An 18,312-nucleotide genomic window follows, 5' to 3' on the forward strand; every position below is an offset into this window, starting at 1 on the left:
AACAACACAATAAAAAGGAGACAGAAAGACAAATATTGTATTATTAATCCAACTAAAACACAAAGAATATGCAGTACCGGATCACAGTAAACTCAAACTCGCAGAATAGTTAATGAATTAATTCAGGAAGTGAAACTCAGTTACATGGAAATGTTTTTCTGAATACTATTTATATATGGTTTTACCTAAACATACACAGTGTGGCAGATGAACTTCTCCAGTTCACCTAACTCCATAGTGATGTCCAGCAATGGACCACCTTGTGTGTACTGCGACGTCTTTCAGAAGGTGACTGTAGGGTTCCCAGTTCCGAAGTGATACTTCAGAATGACATCTCTCTCACACAGCCAGCGGAGCCCAGACACGTGCACCCATAATCCCTTGGGTGTCCTGTGTCTGAGGGCAACAATAAGATAATGGAGAGAGGGTCAATAGTCAAATGGAGAGGTTGGATTAGAAGACTATTCCCAAAGTTAATGGGGAAATACACTAGCAGGTGGAATGAAATGTTAAAAGTAGTTATTTTACCTGAACATTTTCACTCCCTGGACAGTGGAAGTCAAAGGTTCAATCTGAAGCCAGTGTGTGGAGTCCTGAACAAGGACAAGCATGTCAGTAAAACATATGGGGCCTGTTTCCTGGACACAGATTGAGTCTAGTGCTGGACTAAAAAGCATGCTCAATGGAAGTTCCAATAGAAAGTTCTTTACGGTCCAGGACTAGACTTAATCTGTGTCTGGGAAACTGGCCCATTAACCAAAGTAACTAATCTAATGTATTTATTCAATGTTACATGGAATGCTGGTGATTTATCAATTAAACTGTCTAATGACAAAATATGACAACAGCTAAAATCCTTCATGACTACAAGCAGAACACAGGACCGTCTATATCCCAGTATGAATGGTTGGTCAGTACACACCTGGCTTTGAGACTGTGTTTATATTACTAAAGCAGAACACAGGACTGTCTATATACCAGTATGAATGGTTGGTTAGTACACACCTGGCTTTGAGACTGTGTTTATATTACTAAAGCAGAACACAGGACTGTCTATATCCCAGTATGAATGGTTAGTCAGTACACACCTGGCTTTGAGACTGTTCCTGACTCCTACAGGTATGTAAAAGTAAGAATTGACATTATGACTTACCTCAACATGGCCACAAGTCTTACAGCTCTGAGGAATCCCTGAATTCAAAAGTAGTATTTAAAATGGACAATCTCATGGAATATTGAATTAATAATTATTAAATAGACTTTTAATAAAAATGAATATAAGTGATCAACAGTCTCAGAATGTACACTCATTAGCATACCATAATCTGACATTAGTTATATTAATTAATGTTTGTGGAAGCAGGAAACAATATCGTTCTGGTCCATGTTTTGTAGATGTTGGGGTCTGATTTCTGGTAGATCCTAGGATGAGAGCTTGAAGGTAGAGTCAGCTAAATGATGATGTACGAGCAGCACCACAGATATTGTGATGAGCAAGATGCCGACTTCTCTCTCACACAGTCACACACAGTATCTACTGTCGTGTCTTTGGCTATGCCGGATTAAGTGATATGACATGCTATTCAATAAAATACTTTCTCTGTAATTAATATTACCTGATTGAGCTAATCATGTAAAAGAAATTAACTAGAAAGTTGGGGCACCACGAAAGAGTGTTTATAGAGCTGTTATCTTCCGAATAAACTCTTAAAGACCTAGTAATATTTTACATCAATAGCAGTCAATATTAATCGTCACCTTATTTCAGTCTCATCTGAAAGTTGTAAATTCTTAGTTATCTTCACGAACCCTGGCTAACAAGTTGAATCAGCAATACAAAATTAGGTTTAATTATTTATTTACTAAATACCTAACTAATCACACAGAATTACATATACACAGAATGCAAATTATGTCATACAGAAAACTTCCCTGGGGGACGGAACCTGTATGACTGTCACGCCTGGTCATAGAGAGGGTTTTGTTCTCTATTTTGGTTAGGCCAGGGTGTGACTAGGGTGGGCGTTCTATGTTCCTTTTTCTATGTTTTTGTATTTCTTTGTTTTGGGCCGGGTATGGTTCCTAATCAGAGGCAGCTGTTATCGTTGTCTCTGATTAGGAATCATACTTAGGCAGCCTTTTCCCACCTGTGCTTTGTGGGATCTTGTGTTTGTGTAGCTGCCTGTGAGCAGCACAGAATGTCACGCTCGGTTTCTTCTGTATTGTTTTGGTGAGTTTCATATTTATTAAACATGTGGAACTCTAGGTACGCTGCGCCTTGGTTTACCCTTTAGACGAACGTGACAATGACGGCTGGTTACACAAAGAGAGGGGTTGGGCTTGAATGAAAGAGCAGGAAGACTGAGGAACAAAGGGAGAAGCTGTGCTATCGTAAATACAGTATCTTATGCATTCTAAATTACCGCCATTTGGAAAAGGAAAATGCTATAAATATTTACTCTGAGCTGCGCTCGGTAGGTTGGTCGGAGATGCTGGCCGTAGTTGGCACAACAGAGACCTTCTGTCCTCAAAAGAATGTCTCTGGTGGTAAATTGGATATGTTGTAGTATCTTCGTTGTGTGTTAGACTGGATACGTTGTCCGTCCTTTCCTAGCCCACGCTTACAGCTGCTGTTGCTAACTAAACGGCTAGGATGTCTCACTTCTTTAGTGAATAAGAGTTCAAAATTCATACCATTCACAACCAAAGCTCATGCAGAGGTTGGCTTAGTTCGGGTAGTTGACATGTTAGTCCTTTTTAACGTATGGACCGTCGTCCTATCGTCCTCGGAACAGGACGTTACATTTTCGTCAAGGGCTTATATAGTGGAGGGGAGAAGGGTGTTTCATAGTTTATAACCCATGTCTCTTCACAGGGGCGGGCCACTGATTGAGCTGGGCTCTAACCTTATGAAAATCATTTCTCTCATTTGGAAGCTAAAATTACATTTAATCTTTTTCAAATAGTTTTATATTTAAACATTTAAATTGAACAACAATTCCATGTGAATCTTATAACTAGAATGTGTAGACTTTCCCAGATACAGTTTGTCGTCCTGTCATCAGTCAATGTCTCAGATGACAACCGAACTGACATCATATTCATTAAGTACCAACGCATATTTTCAACTGGTTCTATTACCGAAATATGGTTCCTTTCCCCCACTTGTTTGATGTTCCCAGACTCTCGATGTTTAACAATGGCTATTCAAGAGTCCTTCAGTAGAGTCGGAGAGAGGGAAGGGAGAAAGGTATTTATGGGGGGGTCATAAACCTAGCCACAGGCCAACGTCATGACACTACCCATGTGCAAGGGTTCTCTTCACTCTCTTAGAGTGTTAGACAAGGGAACAAAACAGCAGAGAAATTTAGATTTGCTGCTCCAACACTCTTAGTTGTTGTAGAAATTGACCCACTATGCTGTTTACTTTGTGCATCTACGTCATATTGCTGACTCTACCTTTAAGTTTGTTTTGACCAAATAGATCATGATTGTGTTCCTTGCCTGGGACTCAAGTATAATGAACGCTTTAAAACTAGTTTGATTTAAAAAACAATTATCAGTTAACACTCACATTTCTCAGGTCCAGGCTTGATACAACTCTCTCCACCATGGTCTCTGGTGTTCTCAGGTCCAGGCTTGATCCAACTCTCTCCACCATGGTCTCTGGTGTTGGTAAAGCAGAAGGATAGACTGTGATTAAACTACATACAACTTATAAAGGCTTTATATAGCATACATACAGTCTTCATAACAATACAAAGGGTGACAGACCAGCTCCCTATGTAGGGTGCATACAAACACATTAAAACACACCACTACTACTAATCTAACTGTCTGTAGGTCCAACAGAACACATTAAAACACACCACTACTAATCTAATTATAGAAATGATTCCAGAGGAAAACAAATGATGAAACATTGCTATGACTCACCTCTGAATGTGTTGGTCATCTATCTGACACAGGGTCACTGAGGAGAAGGAAATCCCAAACCCAGGATAGAGGGGTTCGGTGAATGTGGTGTAGAATGTGTAAAGGTGTGTCAGTGTACCAGAGGAGGACACACTATAGAAGGACAAAATACCAGCTGGCCAGTCCAGATACACACCAACTCTGTTAGAAACAGGACCAGAGATGGATCTACCGACTCTAGCATGGAATAAGACTATCAATTCACAACCTCTATCATAGCAGAATAAACTCAAGGACTTCTTATTGGCTCCAATCCTACTGTCATCCTCCTTTCCCTTCCTCTTCATTCCTTTGTACACCACACCAATGATAGCCATGCCACTATCCCTCTCCACCTCCCAGTAACAACGACCTCCAGATAAGCCTTCTCTGCAGAGAACTTGGGAATGATAGTCAAATCTGTCTGGATGGTCTTCGTAATGCTGCTTCTCTTTCACCCGTGTCACCTTCCTGTTCCCCTCAGACAGTATCAGGTTTGGGTTTGCTGTATTTGGGTCCAGGGTGAGATGACAGGCATCTGTAGACAAAAGGAGAGTTTAATCAAACCACTTCTTCATATAAAATGTTGTTTTGTAGTTACAGAAAAAGTATTGATTAGTTACTATGTTACTATAGTTCGGAATATTCAGTTAATTAGGATTAAAGATACTTACATTTCCTCAGCCCTGATTTCAGCCTGCACTCTCCACCATGATCCACACTGTAGGACAAACAGGTTAATAACTGACAAAGACCTAATAAAGCAGTCAACATTTAAACCATATTGTTGTGTTCTGGTGCACTATCCAAGCTCATTACTAGAGACATACAGGTATTCTATCCTACCTACTGCATACAGAACGGAGTACAATTCATTACTAGAGACATACAGGTATTCTACCCTACCTACTGCATACAGAACGGAGTACAGTTCATTACTAGAGACATACAGGTATTCTACCCTACCTACTGCATACAGAACAGAGTACAAATCATTACTAGAGACATACAGGTTTTCAATCCTGCCTACTACATACAGAACAGAGTACAGTTCCAACAGGATATCAGAGATGCAGAAGAAGAGTATTCATGTGGTGATGATGTATGCTGTGTTGGAGTGCTCAGCCTGCTGAGTAAACTTCCCTTAATTTTACTATCATGTCCTCATGTTACTGACCCTACATCACTACATATGACACAACCACTGCTCACACTATTAGGACATCTATTCTGACTTACTTCAGCTTCATCAGTTTATATGTGGGATCCACCAGAGCAGCTGAAAGCAGTCCCCCTGCAGAGTCTCCTGGGTGATTGTAGCTCAGGTCCAGCTCTTTCAGGTGGGAGGGGTATGACCTCAGAGCTGAAGACAGAGCAGCACAGCCCTCCTCTGTGACCAGACAGCCAGACAGCCTACAGAGAGACACACAACAGCTCTCTTGGTTGATGTACTGGTGTCAATCATCTTGTAGGACACCAATAAATTTGTTCATGACACAAACATTGTCATGAAACATCAGATTTTCAGAGTATTTGTTTTGCTAAGCTCAGTACTGACCTGACTGAAACAGCTGTACTTACCCCAGTGTGTGTAGTTTACAGTCTGGATCCTCCAGTCCAGCAGATAGCAGTGTAACTCCTGAGTCCTGCAGGTCATTGTCTCTCAAGTCCAGTTGTTTCAGGTGTGAGTTGGGTGAACTCAGGACTGAGGCCAGATGTGAACAGCAACCCTCTGTCAGACCACACTGACCTAGACTAGAGGGCAGAAGAGCACATGATTAACACATGTTTAACCTCTATGGGACCGGCGGGACGAATTCGTCCCACCTACGTAACAGCCAGTTGAATCCTGTGGCGCGATTTTCAAAACCTTTGAAATGCTATTACTTCAATTTCTCCAACATATGACTATTTTACAGCTATTTAAAGACAAGACTCTCGTTAATCTAACCACACTGTCCGATTTCAAAAAGGCTTTACAACGAAAAGCAAAACATTAGATTATGTCAGCAGAGTACCAAGCCAGAAATAATCAGACACCCATTTTTCAAGCTAGCATATAATGTCACAAAAACCCAGAAGACAGCTAAATGCAGCACTAACCTTTGATGATCTTCATCAGATGACAACCCTAGGACATTATGTTATACAATACATGCATGTTTTGTTCAATCAAGTTCATATTTATATCAAAAACCAGCTTTTTACATTAGCATGTGACGTTCAGAACTAGCAAATTCCCCGCAAACTTCCGGGGAATTCGCTAACAATTTACTAAATTACTCACGATAAACGTTCACAAAAAGCATAACAATTATTTTAAGAATTATAGATACAGAACGCCTCTATGCACTCTATGTCCGATTTTAAAATAGCTTTTGGTGAAAGCACATTTTGCAATATTCTAAGTACATAGCCCAGGCATCACGGGCTAGTTATTTAGACACCCGCAAGTTTAGCACTCACCAATATCACATTTCCTATTATAAAACTTTGATTACCTTTTGTTGTCTTCGCCAGAATGCACTCCCAGGACTGCTACTTCAATAACAAATGTTGGTTTGGTCCAAAATAATCCATCGTTATATCAGAATAGCGGCGTTTTGTTCGTGCGTCCCAGACACTATCTGAAATGTTAAATCAGGGTCGCGCGCATGGCGCAATTCGTGACAAAAAAATCTAAATATTCCATTACCGTACTTCAAAGCATGTCAACCGCTGTTTAAAATCCATTTTTATGCCATTTTTCTCGTAAAAAAGCGATAATATTCCGACCGGGAATGTCCATTTAGCTAAACAGAGGAAAGTAAACAAAGCTTTCGGTCGACGCAGGCACGAGCCTGAGTCTCACAGTACTGTAACCAGCCACTACCCAAACGCGCTACTTTTTTTCAGCCAGAGCCTGCAAAGCCACGATTCAGCTTTTTACCGCCTTCTGAGACCCTATGGCAGCCGTAGGAAGTGTCACGGGACAGCTAAGATCCTCACTCTTCAATAAACAGAGACAAGAAAAACGACACCTTGTCAGACAGGCCACTTCCTACATGAAACCTTCTCAGTTTTTTGCCTGCCAAATGAGTTCTGTTATACTCACAGACACCATTCAAACAGTTTTAGAAACTTTAGGGGTTTTCTATCCATATGTAAAAAGTATATGCATATTCTAGTTACTGGGTAGGAGTGGTAACCAGATTAAATCGGGTACGTTTTTTATCCGGCGGTGTAAATACTGCCCCTAGCCCTAACAGGTTGAAACATCCACATAATAACTCATATAAAGATATTTAACTCACACTAGTGTCTGTACGTTGCAGAGTGGACTGGTTAGTCCAACACAGAGCAGCTCCACTCCTCTGTCTCCCAGGTCATTGTTGCTGAGGTCCAGTTCTCTCAGGGGGGAGTTTGGTGTCTGCAGAGCTGAGACCAGAGTCTTACAGGATTCATATGTGAGTTTACAGCGATCCAGTCTGGAGAGAGGAGATAATCTGTTAGATATACAAATCCTTCATTATAATGATACTGTATACATCAACTCAATAACAGAACTTACAGTGCTCTCTTGCAGGTTTTAACTACCGGCAGCAACCTCTGATAACCTTCCTCTGATGTGTTGTATGTCTTCAGGTCAAACTCCTCCAGCACCTCCTCTGACATCAGTAACAGGTAGGCCAGGGCTGAACATTGGTCAGGTTCTAGTCTTGTTTCTGAAAGAGTTCCTGATCGCAGGGAGGTCTGCATGTCTTCAACTAGAGAGTTGGCACAAAGTTCATTCAGACAGTGAAACAAGTTGATGATCCTTTCTGGTGAGGATTCTCTTTGATCTTGTATGAAAGGTACCCGACTGTTCTCTTAACTGTTTTCTCATTGGTCTCTGTCGTACATCCTGTCTGTGTCAGAAGGCATCGTAACAGATTCTGATTGGACTCCAGTGAGAGACCCAGAAGGAAGCGGAGGAACAGGTCCAGGTGTCCATTCTCACTCTTCAAGGCCTGGTACACTGCGCTCCTGAGTAAGTCAGACAACTGGATTGACTCATCATCGTAATCCTCAAAATCATCGTAATACTCATAATCATCAGCATCGTAATCATCACCATCATCATTATTGGGGGAGAAAACATTTTCCTTCTTGTCCAGACATGATTCTAAAGCATGCACTGCTGCTAGAAACTCCTGAATGCTCAGATGCACAAAGCTGTAGACCTTCTCTTGGTACAACCCAGATTCTTCTTTAAAGATCTCTGTACACAATGCTGAGTACACTGATGCCTCTGTGACATCAAGGCCACACTCTCTCAGGTCTTCCTCATAGAAGATCAGGTTGCCCTTCTGCAGCTGTTGGAAAGCCAGCTTTGCCAGTTTCAGGATCATCTCTTTGTCTGACTGAGACAGGTCCTTTGGGTTTGTCTCTGTTGCTTTGTTGTACTTCTTGTTCTTCACAATGGTTTGGATGAGCATGAAGTGTGAGTACATCTGGGTCAGAGTTTTGGGGACTTCATCCTTCTCTGCCTCTTTCAGTATCATCTCAAGGACAGTGGCTGATATCCAACAGAAGACTGGCATGTGGCACATGATGTGGAGGCTCCTTGATGTCTTCATGTGTTTGATGATATCATTGGCCAGATTCTGATCTGGGATTTTCTTCCTGAAATACTCCTCCTTCTGTGGATCATTGAACCCTCGTACCTCTGTCACCTGGTCAACACACTCAGGAGGGATCTGATTGGTTGCTGCAGGCCTTGAGGTTATCCAGAGGAGAGCAGAGGGAAGCAGATTCCCCTCGAGGAGGTTTGTCAGCAGCACGTCCACTGAGGTTGGCTTCGTGACATCACAGCACTTCTCATTGTTTTTGAAGTCTAGAGGAAGTCGACACTCATCCAGACCATCAAAAATGAAAACAGTTTTGGTTTCACCATCTTCAATGCTGTCAATCTCTTTCAGCTCTGGGAAGTAGTGGGAAAGAAGTTGCATCAGACTGTATTGGTCCTTTTTCAGGTTCAGATCACGGAAAGGAAGAGGAAACATGAAATGAACGTCCTGATTTGCTTTTCCCTCTGCCCAGTCAAGGATGACCTTCTGCACAGAGACTGTTTTTCCAATGCCAGCGATTCCTTTTGTCAGCACAGTTCTGATAGGTTTGTCTTGTCCAGGTAAAGGCTTGAAGATGTCGTTGCATTTGATTGGTGTCTTTTGTGTGGTTTGTTTCTTGGATGCCATCTCTATCTGTCTAACCTCATGTTTATTATTGAGCCCTCCACTTCCACCCTCTGTGATGTAGAGCTCTGTGTAGATGTCCTTTAACAGACTTTGGTTTCCATAGTGTCCAATTCCTTCAGATATGTGTTGATACTTGTGTTTCAGTTTAGCCTTAATGTCTTGTTGAACTGTCAGCAGAGTTTGACCTGTAGGAAAACAATGAGAGTTGGGACTCATAAGTTTGTGTATGTGTTTTATAAGGGCCTTTGTACCGTTCTTTGTAATATTGTATGAAATACAGTCTTACTTCTTCTGTCCAGAAGGTTGTGTGGGATCTTTAATGGATCCTCACTGTCCAAACTCTCCACTTCCTTATTGTCATCTGGAAATGGTTCCTGGCTGAAAGCAGGTGGCTGATCACTCTTCATTGATAGCAGGCTGGTTGTAGGGGACTCTGCTCTGGGCTTCTGGACACTGAACAAAACAGGGAGACAGATCACCTCATCAATATCTCATCAACTTCATTTTAACAACTGTATAATGGACCTTCTGCTGTATAAATCCAGATGTTTCTTTTTAAATGAATCCACAATTGGGAAAACAGCAGCACTGAGTGGTATCTACTCTGTCTTTTATAAAGCTAGCCATCTTCAGTTAGCTAGCCATCTTCAGTTAGCTAGCCATCTTCAGTTAGCTAGCCATCTTCAGTTAGCTAGCCATCTTCAGTTAGCTATCCATCTTCAGTTAGCTAGCCATCTTCAGTTAGCTAGCCATCTTCAGTTAGCTAGCCATCTTCAGTTAGCTAGCCAGCTTCAGTTAGCTTCACATTCCAGGTCCGGCTTCACCCATACTATGATGGTGTATACTCCCGCTGCTAAGTCTAGTAGGCTTATAACTGTGTGTTGCACATGGCTAGTCGAACTCTAAACTCTTCATTTAGGCAGGTTAACATTTACATTTACATTTAAGTCATTTAGCAGACGCTCTTATCCAGAGCGACTTACAAATTGGTGCATTCACCTTATGATATCCAGTGGAACAACCACTTTACAATAGTGCATCTAAATCCTTTAAGGAGGGAGGGGGTTAGAAGGATTACTTTATCCTATCCTAGGTATTCCTTAAAGAGGTGGGGTTTCAGGTGTCTCCGGAAGGTGGTGATTGACTCCGCTGTCCTGGCGTCGTAAGGGAGCTTGTTCCACCATTGGGGTGCCAGAGCAGCGAACAGTTTTGACTGGGCTGAGCGGGAACTGTGCTTCCTCAGAGGTAGGGGGGCCAGCAGGCCAGAGGTGGATGAACGCAGTGCCCTTGTTTGGCTGTAGGGCCTGATCAGAGCCTGAAGGTATGGAGGTGCCGTTCCCTTCGTAGGCAATCACCATGGTTTTGTAGCGGATGCGAGCTTCAACTGGAAGCCAGTGGAGAGAGCGGAGGAGCGGGGTGACTTGAGAGAACTTGGGAAGGTTGAAAACCAGACGGGCTGCGGCGTTCTGGATGAGTTGTAGGGGTTTAATGGCACAGGCAGGGAGCCCAGCCAACAGCGAGTTGCAGTAATCCAGACGGGAGATGACAAGTGCCTGGATTAGGACCTGCGCCGCTTCCTGTGTGAGGCAGGGTCGTACTCTGCGAATGTTGTAGAGCATGAACCTACAGGATCGGGTCACCGCCTTGATGTTAGTGGAGAACGACAGGGTGTTGTCCAGGATCACGCCAAGGTTCTTAGCACTCTGGGAGGAGGACACAAGGGAGTTGTCAACCGTGATGGCGAGATCATGGAACGGGCAGTCCTTCCCCGGGAGGAAGAGCAGCTCCGTCTTGCCGAGGTTCAGCTTGAGCTGGTGATCTGTCATCCACACTGATATGTCTGACAGACATGCAGAAATGCGATTCGCCGCCTGGTTATCAGAAGGGGGAAAGGAGAAGATTAATTGTGTGTCGTCTGCATAGCAATGATAGGAGAGACCATGTGAGGATATGACAGAGCCAAGTGACTTGGTGTATAGCGAGAATAGGAGAGGGCCTAGAACAGAGCCCTGGGGGACACCAGTGGTGAGAGCGCATGGTGCGGAGACAGATTCTCGCCATGCCACCTGGTAGGAGCGACCTGTCAGGTAGGACGCAATCCAAGCGTGGGCCGCGCCGGAGATGCCCAACTCGGAGAGGGTGGAGAGGAGGATCTGATGGTTCACAGTATCAAAGGCAGCAGATAGGTCTAGAAGGATGAGAGCAGAGGAGAGAGAGTTAGCTTTAGCAGTGCGGAGAGCCTCTTTGACACAGAGAAGAGCAGTCTCAGTTGAATGCCCAGTCTTGAAACCTGACTGATTAGGATCAAGAAGGTCATTCTGAGAGAGATAGCAGGAGAGCTGGCCAAGGACGGCACGTTCAAGAGTTTTGGAGAGAAAAGAAAGAAGGGATACTGGTCTATAGTTGTTGACATCGGAGGGATCGAGTGTAGGTTTTTTTCAGAAGGGGGTGCAACTCTCGCTCTCTTGAAGACGGAAGGGACGTAGCCAGCGGTCAAGGATGAGTTGATGAGCGAGGTGAGGAAGGGGAGAAGGTCTCCGGAAATGGTCTGGAGAAGAGAGGAGGGGATAGGGTCAAGTGGGCAGGTTGTTGGGCGGCCGGCCGTCACAAGACGCGAGATTTCATCTGGAGAGAGAGGGGAGAAAGAGGTCAAAGCACAGGGTAGGGCAGTGTGAGCAGGACCAGCGGTGTCGTTTGACTTAGCAAACGAGGATCGGATATCGTCAACCTTCTTTTCAAAATGGTTGACGAAGTCATCCGCAGAGAGGGAGGAGGGGGGGAGAGGGGGAGGAGGATTCAGGAGGGAGGAGAAGGTAGCAAAGAGCTTCCTAGGGTTAGAGGCAGATGCTTGGAATTTAGAGTGGTAGAAAGTGGCTTTAGCAGCAGAGACAGAAGACGAGAATGTAGAGAGGAGGGAGTGAAAGGATGCCAGGTCCGCAGGGAGGCGAGTTTTCTTCCATTTCCGCTCGGCTGCCCGGAGCCCTGTTCTGTGAGCTCGTAGTGAGTCGTCGAGCCACGGAGCAGGAGGGGAGGACCGAGCCGGCCTGGAGGATAGGGGACAGAGAAAATCAAAGGATGCAGAAAGGGAGGAGAGGAGGGTTGAGGAGGCAGAATCAGGAGATAGGTTGGAGAAGGTTTGAGCAGAGGGAAGCGATGATAGGATGGAAGAGGAGAGAGTAGCAGGAGAGAGAGAGCGAAGGTTGGGACGGCGCAATACCATCCAAGTAGGGGCAGAGTGAGAAGTGTTGGATGAGAGCGAGAGGGAAAAGGATACAAGGTAGTGGTCGGAGATTTGGAGGGGAGTTGCAATGAGATTAGTGGAAGAACAGCATCTAGTAAAGATGAGGTCAAGCATATTGCCTGCCTTGTGAGTAGGGGGGGAAGGTGAGAGGGTGAGGTCAAAAGAGGAGAGGAGTGGAAAGAAGGAGGCAGAGAGGAATGAGTCAAAGGTAGACGTGGGGAAGTTAAAGTCACCCAGAACTGTGAGAGGTGAGCCATCCTCAGGAAAGGAACTTATCAAGGCGTCAAGCTCATTGATGAACTCTCCAAGGGAACCTGGAGGGCGATAAATGATAAGGATGTTAAGCTTGAAAGGGCTGGTAACTGTGACAGCATGGAATTCAAATGAGGAGATAGACAGATGGGTCAGGGGAGAAAGAGAGAATGTCCACTTGGGAGAGATGAGGATTCCAGTGCCACCACCCCGCTGGCTCGATGCTCTAGGGGTATGCGAGAACACGTGGGCAGACGAAGAGAGAGCAGTAGGAGTAGCAGTGTTATCTGTGGTAATCCATGTTTCCGTCAGCGCCAGGAAGTCTAGGGACTGGAGGGGTAGCATAGGCTGAGATGAACTCAGCCTTGTTGGCTGCAGACCGGCAGTTCTAGAGGCTGCCGGAGACCTGGAACTCCACGTGGGTCGTGCGCGCTGGGACCACAAGGTTAGAGTGGCAGCGGCCACGCGGTGTGAAGCGTTTGTATGGCCTGTGCAGAGAGTAGAGAACAGGGATAGACAGACACATAGTTGACAAGCTACAGAAGTGTTGTTTCTTGTATTATTGTCTCTTGTGTCTTTAGAGAACTGTTTCACTTTGATATACTTTTTCTTCTGTCCTGATTTTCTCTTTCTTTTCTTCTGTTAACTAGATATTCTTTGTTGTTCTTAACTCAGGGCTAACTCCACTTATCCTGAATGAAATGTCTGAGCCACTAGTTGAGGACCAATGAAATCAGATACCCTTCCTCTCACACAGATTTGGTCATCCTCCCATTCATTTGAGGAAGATAACCGATTTAAAGATTGCAGAGCTATATGATTAATACATTGACATGATTGGTTCACGGTAGGTGGGGCGGGAGGTACTGTATAAACACAAACTCACTTCCTTGACAACAGCTCTGCACTGCTCCTCGAAGAACAGGAAGTATGAACGCACTGACTTCTGCAGAGGCCGTATCACCGTAAAATGCTGCACGGCAAATGCAGACGTCAGATTGACCATGCAGAGCCTTTATTTTTGTATTTAACCTTTATTTAACTAGGCAAGTCAGCGGTGTTGCAATCTACTGCAGAGATAGCTTGCAGAGTTCTGTCTTACTATCCAGGTCTGTACCCAAACAATTCGAGTTCCTACTTTTAAAAATCCAACTTTCCAGAAACAAGTCTCTCACTGTTGCCGCTTGCTATAGACCACCCTCTGCCCCCAGCTGTGCTCTAGACACCATATGTGAACTGATTGCCCCCATCTATCTTCAGAGCTCGTGCTGCTAGGTGACCTAAACTGGGACATGCTTAACACCCCAGCCATCCTACAATCTAAGCTTGATGCCCTCAATCTCACACAAATTATCAGTGAACCTACCAGGTACAACCCCAAAGCTGTAAACACGGGCACCCTCATAGATATTATCCTAACCAACTTGCCCTCCAAATACACCTCTGCTGTTTTCAACCAAGATCTCAGCGATCACTGCCTCATTGCCTGCATCCGTAATGGGTCTGCGGTCACACGACCACCCCTCATTACTGTCAAACGCTGCCTAAAACACTTCAGCAAGCAGGCCTTTCTAATCGACCTGGCCCGGGTATCCTGGAATGATATTGACCTAATCCCGGTAGTAGAGGATGCCTGGTTATTCTTCAAAAGTGCCTTCCTCACCATCTTAAATAAGCATGCCCCATTCAAAAAATGTAGAACAAGGAACAGATATAGCACTTTGTTCACTCCAGACCTGACTGCCCTCGACCAGCACAAAAACATCCTGTGGCATTCTGCATTAGCCCCCATGATATGCAACTTTTCAGGGAAGTTAGGAACCAATATACACAGGCAGTTAGGAAAGCTAAGGCTAGCTTTTCAAGCAGAAATGTGCATCCTGTAGCACAAACTCAAAAAAGTTCTGGGACACTGTAAAGTCCATGGAGAATAAGAGCACCTCCTCCCAGCTGCCCACTGCACTGAGGCTAGGAAACACTGTCACCACCGATAAATCCACTGTAATTGAGAATTTCAATAAGCATTTTTCTACAGCTGGCCATGCTTTCCACCTGGCTACCGCTACCCCGGCCAACTGCACTGCACCCCCCACAGCAACTCGCCCAAGCCTCCCCCATTTCTCCTTCACCCAAATCCAGATAGCTGATGTTCTGAAAGAGCGGCAAAATCTGGACCCCTACAAATCAGCCGAGCTAGACAATCTGGACCCTCTCTTTCTAAAACTATCTGCCGAAATTGTTGCAACCCCTATTACTACCCTGTTCAACCTCTCTTTCATATCATCTGAGATTCCCAAAGATTGGAAAGCTGCCACGATCATTGCCCTCTTCAAAGGGGGTGACACTCTAAACCCAAACTGCTACAGACCTATATCTATCCTATCCTACCCTGCCTTTCTAAGGTCTTTGAAAGCCAAGTTAACAAACAGATTACCAACCATTTCGAATACCACTATACCTTCTCTGCTATGCAATCTGGTTTCAGAGCTGGTCATGGGTGCACCTCAGCCACGCTCGTGGTCCTAAACGATATCATAACCTCCATCGATAAGAGACATTACTGTGCAGCCGTATTCATCGACCTGGCCAAGGCTTTCGACTCTGTGAATCACCACATTCTTATCAGCAGACTCAACAGCCTTGGTTTCTCAGATGACTGCCTCGCTTGGCTGACCAACTACTTCTCTGATAGAGTTCAGTGTGTCAAATCAGAGGGCCTGTTGTCCGGACCTCTGGCAGTCTCTATGGGTGTGCCACAGGGTTTAATTCTCGGGCCAACTCTCTTCTCTGTATACATCAATGATGTCGCTATTGCTGCTGGTGATTCTCTGATCCACCTCTACGCAGACGACACCATTCTATATACTTCAGGCCCTTCCTTGGACACTGTGTTAACAAACCTCCAGACGAGCTTCAATGCCATACAACTCTCCTTCCGTGGCCTCCAACTGCTCTTAAATGCAAGTAAAACTAAATGCATGCTCTTCAACCAGTCGCTGCCCGCACCTGCCCGCCCATCCAGCATCACTACTTCTGACGCTTCTGACTTAGAATATGTGGACAACTACAAATACCTAGGTGTCTGGTTAGACTGTAAACTCTCCTTCCAGACTCACATTAAGCATCACCAATCCAAAATTAAATCTAGAATCGGCTTCCTATTTCACAACAAAGCATCCTTCACTCATGCTGCCAAACATACCCTCGTAAAACTGACCATCCTACCGATCCTCGACTTCGGCGATGTCATTTACAAAATAGCCTCCAACACTCTACTCAACAAATTGGATACAGTCTATGACAGTGCCATCCGTTTTGTCACCAAAGACCCATATACTACCCACCATGGTCGGAACTAGAAGCACAAGCATTTCGATACACTTGCATTAACACCTGCTAACCATGTGTATGTGACAAATACATTTGATTTGATTTGATTTTACCATTGCGACCTGTACGCTCTTGTTGGCTGGCCCTCGCTTCATACTCGTCGCCAAACCCACTGGCTCCAGGTCATCTACAAGTCTTTGCTAGGTAAAGCCCCGCCTTATCTCAGCTCACTGGTCACCATAGCAGCACCCACCCGTAGCACGTGCTCCAGCAAGTATATCTCACTGGTCACCCTCAAAGCCAATTCCTTCCAGTTCTCTGCTGCCAAAGACTGGAACGAACTGCAAAAATCACTGAAGCTGGAGACACATATCTCCCTCACTAGCTTTAAGCACCAGCTGTCAGAGCAGCTCACAGATCACTGCACCTGTACATAGCCCATCTGTAAATAGCCCATCCAACTACCTCATCCCCATACTGTATTTATTTATTTATCTTGCTCCTTTTGCACCCCAGTATCTCTACTTGCACATTAATCTTCTGCAAATCTACCATTCTAGTGTTTAATTGCTATATTGTAATTACTGCGCCACCATGGCCTATTTATTGCCTTAACTCCGTTATCCTACCTCATTTGCACACACTGTATATAGCCTTTTTTCTACTGTATTATTGACTGTATGTTTGTTTATTCCATGTGTAACTCTGTGTTGTTTTATGTGTCGATCTGCTTTGCTTTGTCTTGGCCAGGTCGCCGTTGTAAATGAGAACTTGTTCTCAACTTGCCTACCTGGTTAAATAAAGGTGAAATAAAAATAAATAAAAAATAACAAATTCTTATTTACAATGAAAGCCTACCAAAACCTTCTATGTTCGACTAGCAATGTGCCTCATTCACAAGCAGTTAAAAGCCTGCTAGAGTGAAAAGGCTTTGCGTGGTCAATCCGCCGTCTGCATTGACCAGAAGACAGGGCATTCATACTTCTTCACTTTGCTGAGTTGAGCAGAACTGTTGATCAGGAAGTTTAAACCTCCCGCCTCCACCTACCATCAACCAATCATGTCAATGCGGAGCTATACGGAGCCATACAAAGCTCAATTTGGCCTCCAAGCCTATGGAGGCTCCACAATTGCTTAACTGATCAAATCAAATGTATTTATAAAGCCCTTCTTACATCAGCTGATATCTCAAAGTGCTGTACAGGAACCCAGCCTAAAACCCCAAACAGCAAGTAATGCAGGTGTAGAAGCACGGTGGCTAGGAAAAACTCCCTAGAAAGGCCAGAACCTAGGAAGAAACCTAGAGAGGAACCAGGCTGTGAGGGGTGGCCAGTCCTCTTCTGGCTGATCCTCCGAACCGTATACCACATTGCCAGATCAAGCAGAAATTGGCTTTAATAGCGGCAGGCGGGTGAGCAATTTCCACCGTCGTAGTATGGATGAAGCTTGACCTGGAATGTGACGCTAACTGAAGCTGGCTAACTGAAGCGGGCTAACTGAAGCTGGCTAACGGAAGCTGGCTAACTGAAGCTGGCTAGCTGAAGCTGGCTAAACTGAAGCGGTCTAACTGAAGCGGGCTAACGGAAGCTGGCTAACTGAAGCTGGCTAGCTGAAGCTGGCTAAACTGAAGCGGTCTAACTGAAGCGGGCTAACGGAAGCTGGCTAACTGAAGCTGGCTAGCTGAAGCTGGCTAAACTGAAGCGGTCTAACTGAAGCGGGCTGACGGAAGCTGGCTAATGGAAGCTGGCTAACTGAAGCTGGCTAACTGAAGGTGGCTAGCTTTATAAATGCCTGAGTAGATGTAGCTGTAGCTTGCTTCATAGTATAACACTTAGGTTTGTTCTGAAGGATTCGTTGCCATAGAGATGTACCTGGCTAAAAGATGAGCCACTCGTGGTACTGGGTATCCCGAGTTGAACTCAGAGCAGTGGCAGGTGTTCATGGATGGCAAAAAAAAATACAAAACATAAAACCATTGATCTTTCGTCTCTCTGCGTTTCATAATGTTCCTTCAATTCACAAGAAGCTAAATGTATCTCAGAGGAGAAAGCATCTGAGTGAGCGAAACAGCGCCCCCTCTGTCTCTATACATGTAGGACATCTATTCAATTCAATTCAAGGGGCTTTATTGGCATGGGAAACATATGTTTACATTGCCAAAGCAAGTGAAATAGATAATAAACAAAAGTGAAATAATCAATAAAAAATGAACAGTAAACATTACACTCACACGTTTCAAAGGAATAGACATTTTAAATGTCATTATGGCTATGTACAGTGTTATAACAATGTACAAATGGTTAATGTACAAAAGAGAAA

At 44.5% G+C, this 18,312-nt stretch overlaps 1 protein-coding gene across 1 annotated transcript in view; it reads right to left on the bottom strand.

Moving 5' to 3' along the window:
- Window positions 1-281: 281 nt before the first annotated feature.
- The window catches only part of LOC106597034 (protein NLRC3-like), a 41,436-nt gene continuing 23,405 nt past the window's right edge, over window positions 282-18,312 (bottom strand). The window contains 12 exon segments of the mRNA XM_045712360.1: window positions 282-396; window positions 529-593; window positions 1,154-1,191; window positions 3,575-3,666; window positions 3,937-4,492; window positions 4,629-4,675; window positions 5,194-5,367; window positions 5,536-5,709; window positions 7,248-7,421; window positions 7,505-7,769; window positions 7,772-9,355; window positions 9,457-9,623. Of these exon segments, the coding sequence (XP_045568316.1) occupies window positions 282-396; window positions 529-593; window positions 1,154-1,191; window positions 3,575-3,666; window positions 3,937-4,492; window positions 4,629-4,675; window positions 5,194-5,367; window positions 5,536-5,709; window positions 7,248-7,421; window positions 7,505-7,769; window positions 7,772-9,355; window positions 9,457-9,623 (3,451 nt within the window).

Source organism: Salmo salar, unplaced genomic scaffold (assembly GCF_905237065.1).
Source record: "Salmo salar unplaced genomic scaffold, Ssal_v3.1, whole genome shotgun sequence".
NCBI classification, from domain to species: domain Eukaryota; kingdom Metazoa; phylum Chordata; class Actinopteri; order Salmoniformes; family Salmonidae; genus Salmo; species Salmo salar.